Source organism: Poecilia formosa, unplaced genomic scaffold (assembly GCF_000485575.1).
Source record: "Poecilia formosa unplaced genomic scaffold, Poecilia_formosa-5.1.2 Scaffold346, whole genome shotgun sequence".
Classification (NCBI taxonomy): domain Eukaryota; kingdom Metazoa; phylum Chordata; class Actinopteri; order Cyprinodontiformes; family Poeciliidae; genus Poecilia; species Poecilia formosa.
The window spans coordinates 398959-414486 of NW_006800285.1; the positions used below are offsets into that span (position 1 = coordinate 398959).

At 43.7% G+C, this 15528-nt stretch overlaps 2 protein-coding genes across 2 annotated transcripts; one reads left to right on the plus strand and one right to left on the minus strand.

Moving 5' to 3' along the window:
- Positions 1-2168: 2168 nt before the first annotated feature.
- Positions 2169-6321, plus strand: LOC103153323 (rho GDP-dissociation inhibitor 1-like). Its single transcript, XM_007574203.2, has 5 exons — positions 2169-2389; positions 3439-3522; positions 3929-4005; positions 4129-4192; positions 4832-6321. Exons 1-5 carry the CDS (start codon positions 2200-2202, stop codon positions 5032-5034), a joined length of 618 nt encoding a protein of 205 aa, XP_007574265.1. The 5' UTR covers positions 2169-2199; the 3' UTR covers positions 5035-6321.
- cdr2l (cerebellar degeneration-related protein 2-like) lies at positions 5743-15265 on the minus strand. Its single transcript, XM_007574202.2, has 5 exons — positions 14805-15265; positions 10117-10229; positions 9531-9679; positions 8967-9131; positions 5743-8306 (listed from the first exon to the last, which is right to left on the minus strand). Exons 1-5 carry the CDS (start codon positions 14881-14883, stop codon positions 7382-7384), a joined length of 1431 nt encoding a protein of 476 aa, XP_007574264.1. The 5' UTR covers positions 14884-15265; the 3' UTR covers positions 5743-7381.
- Positions 15266-15528: the final 263 nt, after the last annotated feature.

The window sequence follows — 15528 nt, forward strand, 5'->3', positions numbered from 1 at the left end:
TTATTTTAACTATATACTCGCCACCTGGTAAAGGCTGCCTGGTTAGCCATGCTAGCCGGCAGTCTACTGCTTTACAGATGAGCTCGTTTTAACTTTAAAATTTTGTAGTTTTTAGTCACTGCAATTTTTAAAAAGTGTGGTGGTTGCTGCTCTTTTAGTTTCCATTCTCTTGTCAAATTGTGCAATCAGTGAAAGTTTTCTGAGAACCAGTGTGCGGCTGCAGAGCACCTTCTGCTGCATCCCATTAAAAGGACCTTTTAAAAATGCAGTTTAAGCAGATTTGTATTTGCTCCTGCTTCTTGTTTTATCTCATCTGCCTGCGTTAATTTTAACAACAAAAAGAGAACATGACTGTCTTAAAATAAGTGCACAATTTGGGATCAGTGGTCACACAAACATCCAAGTTAAGATGGGGAAGTTCAAACCAAACTGCGCGACCTCTTCAGTAGTTTCCAGTAGAGCGTTGTGTGTCGCTGAGTTGACTGAGCACTTCCTGCTGTGGGACAGCTTGGTATGCTGCTGCACTGCGTTGCTGCAAGACGAGTCAAGCAGAGGAAGCGAGAAAAGAGAAGAGAGAAGAAAAAAAAAGCCAGCAACCTGCTCCCCAAGCTCTTGAAGAACGAAAATTACAGCACCGCTGCCTTATCTGCTCCTGGTTTCCCTCCAAACAATCTCGCACCGCTGACCAGCCCAAACATGCACTCGCTTTCAAAGGAATTTTTGGACTTTTTTTTTTTTTGGGTGCGCCGAGGCCCTTAGTTGGGAAAACCGAGCTGCGTTCAGAGCTCCTAATCGCCACATGTGTGGAGGTTTGGACACAGATGAGCAGCAGCGTATTTGCTTTGGACTCCCAAGTGTTCTGCCTCCTCTGAACAGGTGCAGCTGGCCTCATCAGCTGGCATCAGTCACGATTGTTTGCCTTCTGAGAGTTTTAGGTCTGTTTGACTGTCTGTGTTTGACAAACAGCGCCTGGCATGTGAAACGGATTAACGAGAGTCATAAATTAGAGGGCGAAATGATTGTCTTCATAGGGGAAGAGTAATTTGTAACACGAGGAAACTGTTTGTCCTGACACCTTCCTCTTTCTCTTCAGAACAGTTCTGCTTCCAGCTTTACCAACATTCAGCACCAATCTCCTTCTCACCCATTTTATGTAATTAATGGAGTCGCAGATCTTTCTCGCTCTTGATCAACTCTTTATCCTTTGTTTTATTTTTTTTTCAAATCCTTGCTTGACTCGTGAAGCCGGGCCTTTTCAACATTGAATTTTTGGAAAAACGTCACTGAGGTGCTTGAGGGTGTTTTCTTGTTGGCTGAAAGGAGCCAGCAGGTAAATCTGCTGTAGGCTTCATATTGAGGGTCACTTCTTTAAATTAAGGAAATGTTTTTTTTTTTTTTTTACCACCCAAAAAATAAAAAATAAAACATTAAGCTGATTTGTGTGTTCCCATCTTCAGGTCTTAAACCAGAATAAGTCAAGAACCACATTATGGCTGCAGTGTAATCCAGCTGTTGTTTGCAGGTGTTGCTTGGCTCTCATTAAGTTTTGCTCTGCATGTGTTCACCAGCTGTTCTCATTAATTTTACTCCAACATTACCAGGGCTCTGCAACAAGATATGTACCGATCAAGTTTTCAGGTCAATACCGATTTCCGCTTTTCTTTGAGATCCTTGTATTTTGCACACAAGAGAAAATGCAGGCGCTGTTGCAGGATCTTTCGTAGAGCTAGTGGGTTATAATAATAAAAAAAGGAACTTTGAGGTCATTAATGCGTCAAACACATGTAATGACCTTTATTTGATTTTATCAAAGTGTAAAAGTTCATTAAAGTACCTTCTGCTTGTTAGTTGATGCCTTTATAGATGGAGAATGACGAGGTTTCTTTTTTTTTAATGCAACTTTATTAATTCTTTGTGATTGTTGCTAGTCTAAGTTATGCCATTTAAACCAACCTGACTATGACTAATTGTGCTTAGAAGTGTTTAAATTATGTTGTGCTTCATTGTGTAAACCTGCCTTTGTTTGTACATGAGCTTGTGTCCTCAGGTCAAAGTTCACAGAGGTTCCTCTCAGCAGCCATGACTCTTTGCCTCTTTGCTTCACTTGTAGTTTTCATTTAAAAAAATAAAAAGGAGCCCCTCCGTTTCCTCCATTTTTTTATCGTTCCCTCCCTCTCTGTCGCCACAGTCTAGCGCACCATGGCAGAGCAGGACCTCACACCGGAGCAGCTGAAAGAGATTGCCGCGGCCAACGAGGAGAAAGAATCGGACATAAACTACAAACCTCCCGCACAGAAGAGCTTACAGGAGATCCAGGAGCTGGACAAAGATGACGAGAGCCTGCGGAAGTACAAGGAGGCGCTGCTGGGCAAGGCTGCCGTGGTCGCAGGTTCGTGCCGACCCGACTCGTTTATCCGCTCCGTTTGGCCCGTCGGTTGTTTCCATCATCGAATGTCAGCTGTTTGTTGTGAAAACAGGGCAACTGAGATCGACATCCTCGCATACGAATATTTATCCCGCCTGACAGAGAGCAATGAGTCCCATCTACTTCATCATGCAAACATCCGAGTGTTGCAAAGGCTTTGCCAAGCCAAACAGCACCTCCATCTTCTTTTGCTTTGGGCTTAATGATGGGTTAATACCTCCATGTGTTGTAGGGCCTCCTCATATAAACAAAGATGGTTATACGAGATTAAACTGATGTCACATGTCAGAAGTTTCCATTTATCTCCGCATGCCATCACTACAGGCAGTTTTTGAATATGCCAAACTTTTACAGTGTTTTGGAAAAGTGTGCACCTTTTGAGCTCTTCACAGTGAAACAGCATTGCTCTTTTAGGCTTTATGTGATTGACCAGCACATGAGAGCTTTTCTAATAAAGATTGTTTGGCTTTTAATCCCCTTTTATTTGTTATTGTGAATTCCCCAGAGTAACCCGTCAAAGTCCAGGCGGAAATCCTTTTTAGAATTTGAGTGAAGAATTTAAAAAATGTTCACTCTTTCATTCCAATCTGGTTGAGCTACTTTGCAGCAAAGAAGAGGCAAAAATGTCTGTGCAGAGAGCAACCAGAAGTAACTTGGAGCTGTAATTACACCGCAAGGTGGTTCTAACAATTATTGATTTAGAGGGAATATAAATACACACCACATTTTCTGATTTTAATTTGTATTTATTGTTTTGTTTCACAATTATGTCCTAGTCTGTTGTTGTTCATCCTAACATTCCTCCCCCCCCCTCCCAAAAAAAAAAAAAACAAACTTCTGTGGAATTTATTTATTTTTTTGTGGCTGAAAAAGGAAACAGTCCTCAGGATGTGTCTGAAGAACAACAATGTGATGTCCAAATAATCAGCTGAAGGAAGATGTTGCCTAATGAGTGCTTTTAGAGGAAGAAAACGCACGGTGCCCATCATTTATTTAACTTTTCTCTTTACTAGATCCCACTGCACCAAATGTCCAGGTGACACGGATGACGCTGATGTGTGAAAATGCACCCGCTCCCTTGATCCTTGACCTGCAGGGTAAGTACTGTTCAGCTGCAGGTTTTAGAGGTCAAAGGGCAGGAGGAGGAGCATTACCGCTGTCCTCATACTGAAGGAAGTCCAATCACTGCAGACAGTAAGCAGTCCCTTCCCTCTGCGCAAATTTAGACGCTGCGTCATTAGCCTGCTAATTAGCAATGAGGAGATTCTTATGGAAGTGGGTTAATTAGCCACTTCCTGATGGCGCACTTTGTCCCCTCTCAGTGGTCAAAATGGGTATAACAAGGAAGGAAAACTGCTGCCTGTTTTTATTCACTGCGCCCCCTGGTGGACGGTGCACTCACCATCTCACGAAAACGAAGAATGTTTAAGACTGAAGCAAACAATTTGTTCCAAGTTTTTTTTATATCTAAAATAAATTTTTCTTTTATTTTCTACATTTCAGGAGACCTGGAGAACTTCAAGAAGCACCCATTCACACTGAAGGAGGGAGTTGAGTACAGAATAAAGATCAACTTCAAGGTAATGGTTCTCTCATTCTGTGCATCTCTGTTAGTCTAGAACAGCTGGATGTTTTGAAATTTATGGTGATTTTTTTTTTCTTTTAATGATTGCTGAAGGCATAATGCATGATGCTTTTTGCAGGTGAACAAAGAGATCGTTTCAGGTCTGAGATACAATCAGCAAACATTCAGGAAAGGAGTCAAAGGTAAAGATGTTTTGTGTTTTTTTTTTTATTCTAAATTGGTTGCAATTCGAAGTTAAAGCCACCAAAAACTCAGTGCAGGTGGAGAAATATCAGAATCCCTTATATAACATGCTTCCTGTTTCTATGAGTTTTAAAACAAAACATGTAGTTTTACCATTTGCTATATGAACCAGTCCCTTCTGCTTGCAGGCTTGGATGTAACGTATTTTCCAGAACATGTTTCCCCTTTTTTTCACAGTTTGATGAATGAAAAAAGTGAATGTGTTGGTTTCAATACCAGGAAACCAACACATTTCCCATCATTTCTAATAAAAATGGTCAGATGTGAAGCCAGACCAATGGCAGAAGTTTGTTAATGCCAAGAAAAACAGCGGGGTCAAAGTGCAACTTGCTAAGGGATGTTTGTCCAAACAAAGTTTCTGTTTTTGGATTGAATTACAGAAATGAACTTTTATGACTCACTTGTTCAGATGCATCTGTTTAGAGCAACTTATATCGGAAGGTGGGGATGTTTGGACTGTTTCTGAGCTGTCAGTATCTTATCTGGAGAAGGAAAGTGGTCAGAAGGATTCTCCTTTTCTAGATTCTGGATGTTCTGCTCATGCCACTGTCTCCTTTCCCTCCTTTTCTTGTCTGCAGTGGATAAGTCGGACTACATGGTGGGAAGCTATGGCCCGAGACCGGACGAGGAATACGAGTTCCTCACCACCCTGGAGGAAGCCCCCAAAGGGATGCTGGCCCGCGGCACTTACAACATCAAGTCCAAGTTCACAGACGACGACAAGTACGACCATCTCTCCTGGGAGTGGAGCCTCGCTATCAAGAAGGACTGGAAAGACTGATTTTTTTCCCGCTGCGTCTCGTTCACTTTCCTCCCCGCTCGGCGTTTTTCCAGCCTTTCCTCGTCTTGCTGTCATTCCAAGGATTTCTCTCCGCATTATGTCGTCTTAGGCTTCTGCTCTCTCCGTCCATCACAGCCCTCCCTTCCGCTCTCGCACCTTTTGTTTCTAGCTTTTAATCACGTCATTCATCATCATTCCCTCAATTGTAACAATTAATTCGTTTACACCCACCCTTTTCTGATAAAGTATTAAATCCTCAAAAATGGAGAAAGCAAACTGTGCACAATCCAGATTTTCAAGATGGTTTGTTATACAAGAGAAAACGGTGGAGGAAAAAAAAACCCATCAGTGTAGGATTTCCTCTCCCCCTGTACCACCAATTCTTTCTTTTCCTAACATTTTTCATTGTTCTGTGTAATCATCATGGTCTGCCTCGGGCAGCAGCACGCAGAACGCCTGCTAGCGCAGATTTAGCAATCACTGCTGGACGTAACTCTTGAACAGAGCCCAGCTAAAGCCTCTGAGCAGATTATACGTACTTGGGTCTCGTTAAAACTAGTTGGACTTCCAAATAGTTTGGATCTTGATATAATCTACTCGGAGAACAGGGGGAAACAGTTACCTCTAACCACCCCACAAGCCCCATTTAGCTTTAGCTGCCGCTCGTTCTCACCCTATCAGGTATTTTATTATTTTCCTTTTTTTTTCTTATTAGCATCTACGTGGCCTTAATAGCAGTTATGAAGATCTAGGAAAAAAAATTGTTGAGCCATTTGCCTTCTGAGTATGTGAGCCTGTTTTAACACATGGAATCAGAGCTAAGAGTTTGTCTTTGCTTCAGGTTTAATTACTCCAGTACACATTTTGTTGGATAACATTCATTTCTTCATTTTTCTTTGTAGTGGTCTGAAAATCTAAAACTGAACTCTAAGAGTCCCGATCGCTGTGTCTTCTATGCTGAATCGAATACAGGACGCGTTAAACCTTTCACTTTACGACGTGGAGATTATTTCTGCTGACTGTGCCTCCAGACCCATCGTCTCTCAATCAGTACCCAAACCTCAGCCTTTAAGCACGTTAGCGGTTGAACACACAGCTGGCCATGCTAGGTGTTTTCTCGTTTTATACACTCCATATGTAAATGAACGTCAGTTTGGCCTCGTTTAGCCTCGTGTGTCACGGGGCTGACGGTTCTTCTCGGTGAGGTGGGTTAAACTTATTGTGTGCTGTCTGTATTGCCTACAGTTTATGGATCTCTGGTGTTCAAATTAAAGTGTTCAGACTGGGCGTGTGTGTGTGTGTCGCTTGTTTTTGTTCAAACCGCAGAAGTTGCATTTAAATGATTTTAGATTATCATCCAGTACTTTGGTCTTAATTTGTGATTTACTGTGTAGATCTGATCAGAAATGGCGTGATTCTGAGATTTATGTTCTATTAAATGTCTGATTATAGAAAATCTGAAACATGAAAAAAAAAATTGGTGCACAAGTTTTATTTTTTTCTGTTTCTCTCTTCTAAACGCATTTTAAAATAATTAAATCATTGAAATCTTAATTGCTGAATGTATTAACATTTTTTTTTGTAAAGTGCATGATAGCATTGTTTTGGTTAGATGTTATGTAAAATAAACTGAACGTTGGTTTAGACTGGCCCTCCCAAAGCCCTGACCTCTATTGACCTTTTCAAAACTCCTTAAGAACAAAGTCCATGCCAAGAACGTAACAATGTAAATAAAAACTACCAACATTCCCAAGGAGTGGCTAAATATCCACCCAAAGCTTTTGTCTGAAGCTTGTTGATGGCAACAAAAACACAATTAAATTTACTGAGACTTTTTGAGGAGATATTAAAGAAGCTGTATGAATAATTATGGTCCTGCAGTGTGTGCAAGTAAACTTCAGATGTAATTTATTTGCCGACTCTCTGAATTCATCATATCCAGGAAAAGAAAATTAAATATAAAACATTAAGATTTGCTTTAGTTTTAAAGCTTGTGATTTTATTTATTCATTTTTTTAAGCATTTAGTGATGTTATAAACAAGTACATGCTGGAAATGTCCAAAGCCCCTCACGCTTTCTGCTTTAGGTTCATTTGGCTTATTATTGAAACAGTCAATCACTCCGACATCTCGATTACAGAAACAAAACAAAACCATCTTTACCTTCTGATCTCTGGCCTGTATAAGACGTCCTGCGCAGCAAAATAACGTTTGGCAGTTTTACATGAATAAGCAGCGTTTCCTATACTTCAGCAGCTGAACTGTGAGGTAATGCTTTGTAAATTAGCTTGAGCTTTTCTCAGTGCATTTAGGTTCTTCTTGTGGGGTTGAGGGGGGGAGTTCAGTTTTATTTGTGAGTCTTTCGGCTCTTCGGGGAGTTCATGTCCCTCTTGGTCTTCTGCAGCCGGGAGAAGATCTCCTTGAACAGCGCTTTGTACTCCGGCGTGTTCTGACTCAGCCGCTTGTCCACCTGCTCCACCTGCCTGCTGATGCCCTCCAGCGCCTCCGGGGTGGAGGGGGTCTGCGGAGGCGTCGGGGGGCCGACGGCGCCGGCCCCGGACGTGGAAGGCTCCGCTGAGCTCATGTTGTACTCCCTCACGGAGGGGTCTCTGGAGACGGGCCGCGACGTCTGCACCCCGGCGTGGCACAGCGTCTCCTCGTGGCGCCTGCACTTCCCCAGCAGCTCCTCGTACTTCTCCAGCAGGGCGTGGTATTGCTCGTCCACCTCCCGCAGGATGGACATGCCCCGTTTGCGGGTGCCGTTGCCCTGAAGCGGGTAGCCGCCCTGGCGCCGGCCGGACGCGGCCGAGATGGTGTTCAGGGCCGTGTCGCTGCAGCTCTTCCGCACCGGGCCTCCGCCTTGCTGCCCGGCTCCTCCCTCGGCTTCACCGCCCTCCTCCAGCCCGCCTTCCTCCTCCGGGGTGTCCGTCTCGGGGCCGTTGCCGAGCAGTGTCTCCAAGCCGTCCTCCATGTCCCCGATGAGGCACACCCTGGACTTCCGGAGCTGCTGCATCTCCAGCAGCTCTGCCTCGAGCTCCTGGACCCGCAGCTTGCAGCCCTCGGCGCCCAGCAGGCGCTGCTCCAGCTGCTCGAACTCCTGCAGCACCACGGCGCACTCCCGCTCCACGCTCTCCCGCTTCGACCGCTCCGAGGCCATGGCCGAGTGCAGGGAGGACACGATGTCTCTGAGGCGGTCGTTTTCCTCGTCCAGAGGCTGCCGCTCCACCAGGTCAACGCTGCCAGGGTTGGCCAAGAGGAACCCGTCCTCGTATCTAAAGAAAGCGTCACAGCACTGGCTTAGAAACAAATGCATGGGGTGCGCTTCGTTGTAATAAGCACACTCCATGCAAAGCTTATTAATGAGAACACCTTTTGTACCCAAAGGCCCCTCATGATGTACATTCACAATCTGGTTCTGCATCTGTTTATGTTCTTCAGGACCTGCGGGTTTACATGTCAATGTAGCTTTTTTGGTTTAAATGGTTCCTAAACTGTTTCATTTAATTTATTCTGACTACTTTATAATAGAGAGAATATAGTTTGAAATAATCAAAGAAAAATGATCTGTTTTTGTTCCCATAGAAAGTACTCCTGGCTCTGAGCTGGAGCGTTTAGTCAGTGTTCAAGCTTAGCAGTTCCTTTCTTAGATGCTTGTTATAAATGCGAGAAAAGTCAATACCTCGTTGCGTTCAGATGGGCTTCCTAAAAGACGGAGCAGTTTTTGCTAACCGAACGATCATCTGATTCGGATGCTATAATTTGATCTGCACGCAACTGCATTATATTGGCAGGAAGAGGATCGATTTGAACAAGGTTCCAGTAAACGGATATGACTTAAAGTTTGCCTTGTAAACTTCCTTTAGATGAAGTTTCTAGTGTCCTGCTGGGATAGAAATGAGGTGAACAGAAACTGCGGCGTGTGCTGCAGCAACCTGGGAGCAGTGCAGAGCTCCTTGAGGCAGGGGAACGAGTGGACCGTCTTGCGCCGCTCCTTCTTCTCTCTGCGCACCCTCAGCTCCTCCAGGGTCCGCAGCTCCTCCACCCGAGTCGTGAGACCGTCCACCTGACTCTGCAGGGTCTCCATGGTGCCCGTCAACCTGAGTGCACAAACACAACTCAGATTAATCTGCTCGGAAAGAACAAAGGCAGCTATTGTGGAGGGTGGGTGGGTTATAATTAGCCGTTGGCCCCAGTAACATGATTTGTAAATGTCTAATCTCCGATTAGAGAAAATTCTGAACATGTTACGAGCGGTTGCGCAAGAGGAACAGCAACAAAAAAACAACTTCCCCGATACCTGACATACCAGCCCTGTGTGGGTTAATGGCTCTCTGAAATCTCTAACGGGTTTATGAGCATGAGGGAAATCACTGCTGCTGCTTAAGTTCCCCGTTTTTCTACAACATTTCTGCATACTGCTTTGGAAAATAGCTGTCAAAACTCAGCATACGCCAATAACCGTCTCATTATGGGCTGTCGGATGGGTCGGCGGTCACCTGTCTATCTTCTGCTGCGAGGCCTTGCTCTCCAGCACCAGCTTCTCGTTGGTGATCTCCAGCTCTCGGGCCGTCACGTCCAGCTGCTCGTACACCTTGGCGTGCTGCTCGTTCATCTCCCTCAGCATTTCCAGCTGCTTGGACAGGTACTGTGAAGCGAAGCATGTTCGATGGCGTGAAGAGGTGGCGGGCAGCGATTTATAGAAGATGTCCGTCCAGAGAGGACATCAGGACATCGTCTCGCTCCAGTCTCATCGTGCATGTGTAACGCGACAAAACGCAAAGAACCATTTGGACGGCTCGAAGCAATCACAAAAATTTTGTCAGCAGGGTTCAAACCTAAGACCTTCTTGCTGAAAGGTAACAACCCAGAACCGCAACTAGAACTGACTAAATGATTCAAGTAAATTGGTGCAGTTAGAATGAGAACAAAAACTTGTTGTAAAGGAGTAGAAAATAAAAAATACTAAAAATCTTTAGTTATGTAAAACGACGTTAAAAACATTTTCTCTCGCTGACCTGAAACGTGAAAAAATGAACATGGTTGGGAAAAAAAAAAAACGGATGCTTGGGGAGACTGCCGTACCTCCATCTCTTGCACTTGCTCCTCGTTGTTGATGTACATCTGCTGGAGAGAGTCCTCCAGCTCCTTGTTGCGTTCGAGGAGAGTCTTGCCGAGCTCCGCGGCCAAATGCAGGTCTGAACGAGAGCCGAGACAGAAAGACGGACGTAAACGAACAAACATAGACGATCTGTGGTTGCTTTTAGAAGAGCAACAACATCGCCGCTTTTTCAGAGCAGCTGCTGACGGTAAGGAAAGTCTGTCTCAGTGAAACACGGAGGAGGAAGAAAATGGTTGCAGATTTGTTCGCATAAATAATAGGGCTGAAGTGATTAATCGGATTCATTGTGATTAATCGGTTATTGAAGATGATCGTCGACTGAAGTGATTAATCGGATTCATTGTGATTAATCGGTTATTGAAGATGATCGTCGACTGAAGTGATTAATCGGTTATTGAAGATGATCGTCGACTAATTTAGTAATTGATTAATTGTTAACTGGAGCATACCTACAAAAAAAACTGTTTTGCTGAAAGAATAACATATTCACAGCAGTAATTTAGCTCTCTGTACAAAAAATATACACATTTTGCATTTAAGATTTAAAAAAGAAAAAGACCAGTGACAATTTTAGTTTCACCTGGTTCAAATTTGGATTTAAAAAAAATCTATTAAGTACTTTTTGCTATCCAGTTACTAATCAGTTTAATCCATAAAATAGTCAACATATTACTACTACTCTGGACTGATGGTGACATTAGGGCTGCTGTTAGAATTTTTTTTTTTTTAGTTGGAGGTTACAAAGTTTAGCAATAATTTGTTTTTGTCATTAAAAAAAAAAGGAATTATTTGCATCTTTTAAAGTATTTCTAATATTGTACACAATACGTGGTTAACCCTTGTGCGTGAGAGGACTGGTGTGTGGGGTCAGTTGGACCCCATTTCTAGACACAAGGGTTAAGTGAACAATTTGTAGAATGTGCCAATTTTTAAATGAGCGATTAATCGTCAAAACAGTCTGTAGAATAATTATCAAAATAACTGTTAGCTGCAAAATAACTGGCATGAACGTGATCTGTGCCTATTTTAATATGTTTTTGATAAATGCTGCCGTTTCATGGTTGATGTAAAAAACTAAACTTTTGCTATTTCATTAGCGTCATGTGTTGAACTAGTACTATCAATTCAATTACACATTTTTTTCCTTTCTTTCTTTCTTTCTTTTTTTTTAAATGACGATTGTGCCATAGAGGTTTGCAGACAGCACTTTCCCAGGCTTAGAAGATTAAAACTGGAGGAAGAAGAACCCTGGTGGGAGTTCATAGCCGGAGAAAAAAGAAAAAAAAACAGAACTAGAGGAGTGAAAAGACGGCAAGAAAGAGAATCGCTGACATTTTCGGGAGTGTTTCCTCACCACAGCGACGAGCACTGACAGGAACACGCTTACAGATTATTGCAGATTACTGGTACGAAATTCAGAGCTGCCATTTATCACAGCATCGTTACTGAAAGCATCGGAAATCTTCGAGACTTATCGAACGCACTTAGTGCTCATCTCTGCTTCTGCGCTGAGGGAAGCAGCTGCAGGCTGCAGTCTCGAATGCGGGGGTTACGCAACTCCTTAAGGAGGAGAAAAAAAAGGGAAAAAAAAACAAGGCCAAACATCAGATATGTTCTGCTGCTCGTGTTCCTCCGCTGGGATGTGTGAATCACACTCGGGCTCCCCCCTGCAGCGCCAGCAGCACAAGCATGGCATCACCATGCAAACGCCCTCTGCGCGCGTGCGCGCGCACACACACACACACACACACACACACACACACACACACACACACACACACACACACACACACACTTCAGAAGTTTGTGGAATCGTAATCAACACGGCGGGGTTTAAAATAGAAGAGCCGGCGGCGAAGATGTTGCATAACAGCGTCGTTTCTGGGGTCTAACTCCATGATTGTGTGGATGATGATGATAACAACACCATCCACTCTCTGACCCCGAAGCGTCAAAATCTCTGCTCCCGTTTTGTCCCGAGGGGGGAAGGGAGGGAGGGGCTCTANATGGCGATTGTGCCATAGAGGTTTGCAGACAGCACTTTCCCAGGCTTAGAGGATTAAAACTGGACCAAACTGGAGGAAGAAGAACCCTGGTGGGAGTTCATAGCCGGAGAAAGAAAAAAAAAACAGAACTAGAGGAGTGAAAAGACGGCAAGAAAGAGAATCGCTGACATTTTCGGGAGTGTTTCCTCACCACAGCGACGAGCACTGACAGGAACACGCTTACAGATTATTGCAGATTACTGGTACGAAATTCAGAGCTGCCATTTATCACAGCATCGTTACTGAAAGCATCGGAAATCTTCGAGACTTATCGAACGCACTTAGTGCTCATCTCTGCTTCTGCGCTGAGGGAAGCAGCTGCAGGCTGCAGTCTCGAATGCGGGGGTTACGCAACTCCTTAAGGAGGAGAAAAAAAAGGGAAAAAAAAACAAGGCCAAACATCAGATATGTTCTGCTGCTCGTGTTCCTCCGCTGGGATGTGTGAATCACACTCGGGCTCCCCCCTGCAGCGCCAGCAGCACAAGCATGGCATCACCATGCAAACGCCCTCTGCGCGCGTGCGCGCGCACACACACACACACACACACACACACACACACACACACACACACACACACACACACACACACACTTCAGAAGTTTGTGGAATCGTAATCAACACGGCGGGGTTTAAAATAGAAGAGCCGGCGGCGAAGATGTTGCATAACAGCGTCGTTTCTGGGGTCTAACTCCATGATTGTGTGGATGATGATGATAACAACACCATCCACTCTCTGACCCCGAAGCGTCAAAATCTCTGCTCCCGTTTTGTCCCGAGGGGGGAAGGGAGGGAGGGGCTCTACTCAGCTCAGACATTTAATGTTTTTCGACCTCAGATCGGAATAATGGCAACATCAGAGAGTCAAATCCACCTGATTTCCTCCTCTTACGACGACGACGACGAAGCGTAATGTGGTGATGAGATGCAAAGCCGCTTTGGTTCTCTGGGTCAGCAGGTGATCAGGAGATGGGGTGATGTTGAGGACGCTCTCATCTCGCCTCTGAGGAAGCTCTGCTCCAATTAAAGTGAATCCATTTAAATCATCAGGGAAGGATTGATCTCGGTCGCAAGTCAATTATACTTGCACAAGAGCCTCAAAATCGCAAGTAGGTTCTTCAGATGCATTTCGATAGTAAACAGTTGCGTTCAGGTGCATTTATCAACTACGTTTTCCCCCTTTATCTAGAATAAACATTTGAGATAGTTTTTCAGACAAGTTGTTTTGCGATTGATTCGGCCATTCAACTCCAGAATAATGCCAAGAGGGAAAACTAAGTGGACAGAAGAAAACAAGAAATCCAGTCAGATAAAGCCATTTTCTACAAAAAAAAGGCACTACAGAAATATAACACTTTAACTCCATGCAGCCAGTTTCCTTACCAGTGTTATTCTGAATAAACAAAAACAAAAAAAAAGAATTGGCTAAATTGTAACAGTGAAAAGCTAATTTGTCGCTTAATTGTGAATATCTACAAAAAAAATTAAAATAACGAGATATTTCATCTTTGTTTTTATGGTTGTAATCATCTGTGATGTTTTGAATCTATACATAGGAGAAAAAAATTACTTTTTGATGCCTAAAGTTCATCTTCACCAGCCATGTTTATTAGGATTTTGTCTCCAGATATTTTTTTGTTTTATGTATAAATTCTTCCTAACTTTAAGATCTAAAGATATGACTCACATTTGCATTTCAGATATCTAAAGCTTATCTATTTGAAACGCACATGTAAGTCGTAAGAGAACTAACTTTCATAGCTGTCAAGTCTACAAATACTTTAACTTTATGTCACCATCTCAACATCTGCCTTATGTGGCGTATTTTCAGCTGTCATTACCAGCAGCTGATAAAAGTCACGTTTAGAGTTCATTTAATAAAATTATTCACGTCTCTTTCGATGCATTTTCAAATGTCTTGCACTTTGTTTGCTTGAGAATTTAAATCACAACTGTAGCTGCAAAATATATCATCATATCCCAGTTGTTATTGCACAGGACTGTTTAGATGCGATGTTTGGTAGGCGATAATATTTCAGATGTGTTCAAATTTCCAAAAGCCTGTTTTTGGCCATCTTTGCAGCCCTTTATGCCCACAGCTGACCCACGTAATCATCACATCCAGCAGAAATACTGCATTGTCATGTTTTCCTGTTGTGCTGAAAAAAATAAATGTAACCAATATTAGATCTAGTATCTGGACAGGAAGGTACAATAAAACTTATTTGTGCATCCAAGTAACTTGATATTGGAGGATGGTCTGAATAAATGGTAAAGTGGCATTCCATACATTGGCAGCATATTCTAAATTAGCAAAATGTATATTTCTGATTGAGAATGGCGAATGGATCTCTAAAATAATGTCGAAACAAAAGGAGATCTTTGCTTTGCAAGCTTGGAGTAGCAAGCAGCGTGAGTACAGTGATGTGCCAGGACGGAGGAAGGAGCTGAAAACAGAGGCAGCATTCACGCAGGGTTATTCCGGGATGCCTCCCCGACGAGATCCCGATAATTAGCGGAGGATGAGACCGGGAGAGAGATTCATTCATTCATTCATTCTGCATTTTGCAACCCTGCGACCCACCCACCACCACGAAGATGACCTCACCTTGCTCCAGGTCCCGCTGGTCGTACCACGGCTCCTCCTCCTCCGTTACAAACTCCTCCATCCTCCCAGCTCGAAGCATCGATGCCGGGTGAACTTCTCCTCCTTCTCCTCCTTCTTCCACCGGCAATGAAGAGCAGACCCGCCCGGAAGTGGAAGCAAATACACAGAAACAAAACAATAGCGGCGCTGCCTCTTCAGAGTGATTTGATCCGGCTTAAATCCAGGCAGAGCAGCTGCTGCTTCTGAAACCACCTGCAGGTGTTGGAGGCTCCTGAGAGATGCAGCAGCAGCGCTGGTAGTTCAGGGAGCCTCTGCTAGCGGGGGCCCTGCTGCTGCTGCTGCGGCGGCGTCCTTTAAAGACGCAGACTGGCAGCCAGCAGCCCGGTGACCAACTACTGCTGCGTTCACGAGCCGTGGGAAATACGAGCTCCGTAGAGATCACAGAGCAATAATCAGTAGGTTGTTGGATTAGTAGTGGCGTTGTTCCGCTCACAAGAAAGAAAGAAAGAAAGAAAGAAAGAAAGAAAGAAAGAAAGAAAGAAAGAAAGAAAGAAACAAAGAAACAAAGAAACAAAGAAAGAAAATTGCTCTGTTAGTTATTTTAGAGCTTTTGGAGATGCAAATTAACAATAGAAAATTAGATTGGTGTAACTGAGAGAGTGCTTGTGATTCCCCTCAGACCATTTCACCCTGGTTATAGAGCCATGTGGCTCATATCTAAACG

Excerpts from the sequence above, each read along its gene's own strand:
- LOC103153323 (XM_007574203.2), top strand. The coding sequence starts at position 2,200 with ATGGCAGAGCAGGACCTCACACCGGAGCAGCTGAAAGAGATTGCCGCG. Across the intron at positions 4,006-4,128 it reads GAATAAAGATCAACTTCAAG|GTGAACAAAGAGATCGTTTC; the intron begins GTAATGGTTCTC and ends TGCTTTTTGCAG. Across the intron at positions 4,193-4,831 it reads ATTCAGGAAAGGAGTCAAAG|TGGATAAGTCGGACTACATG; the intron begins GTAAAGATGTTT and ends TCTTGTCTGCAG.
- cdr2l (XM_007574202.2), bottom strand. The coding sequence starts at position 14,883 with ATGCTTCGAGCTGGGAGGATGGAGGAGTTTGTAACGGAGGAGGAGGAG. Across the intron at positions 9,132-9,530 it reads TCGCAGCAGAAGATAGACAG|GTTGACGGGCACCATGGAGA; the intron begins GTGACCGCCGAC and ends TTGTGCACTCAG. Across the intron at positions 8,307-8,966 it reads GAGCTCTGCACTGCTCCCAG|ATACGAGGACGGGTTCCTCT; the intron begins GTTGCTGCAGCA and ends CGCTTTCTTTAG.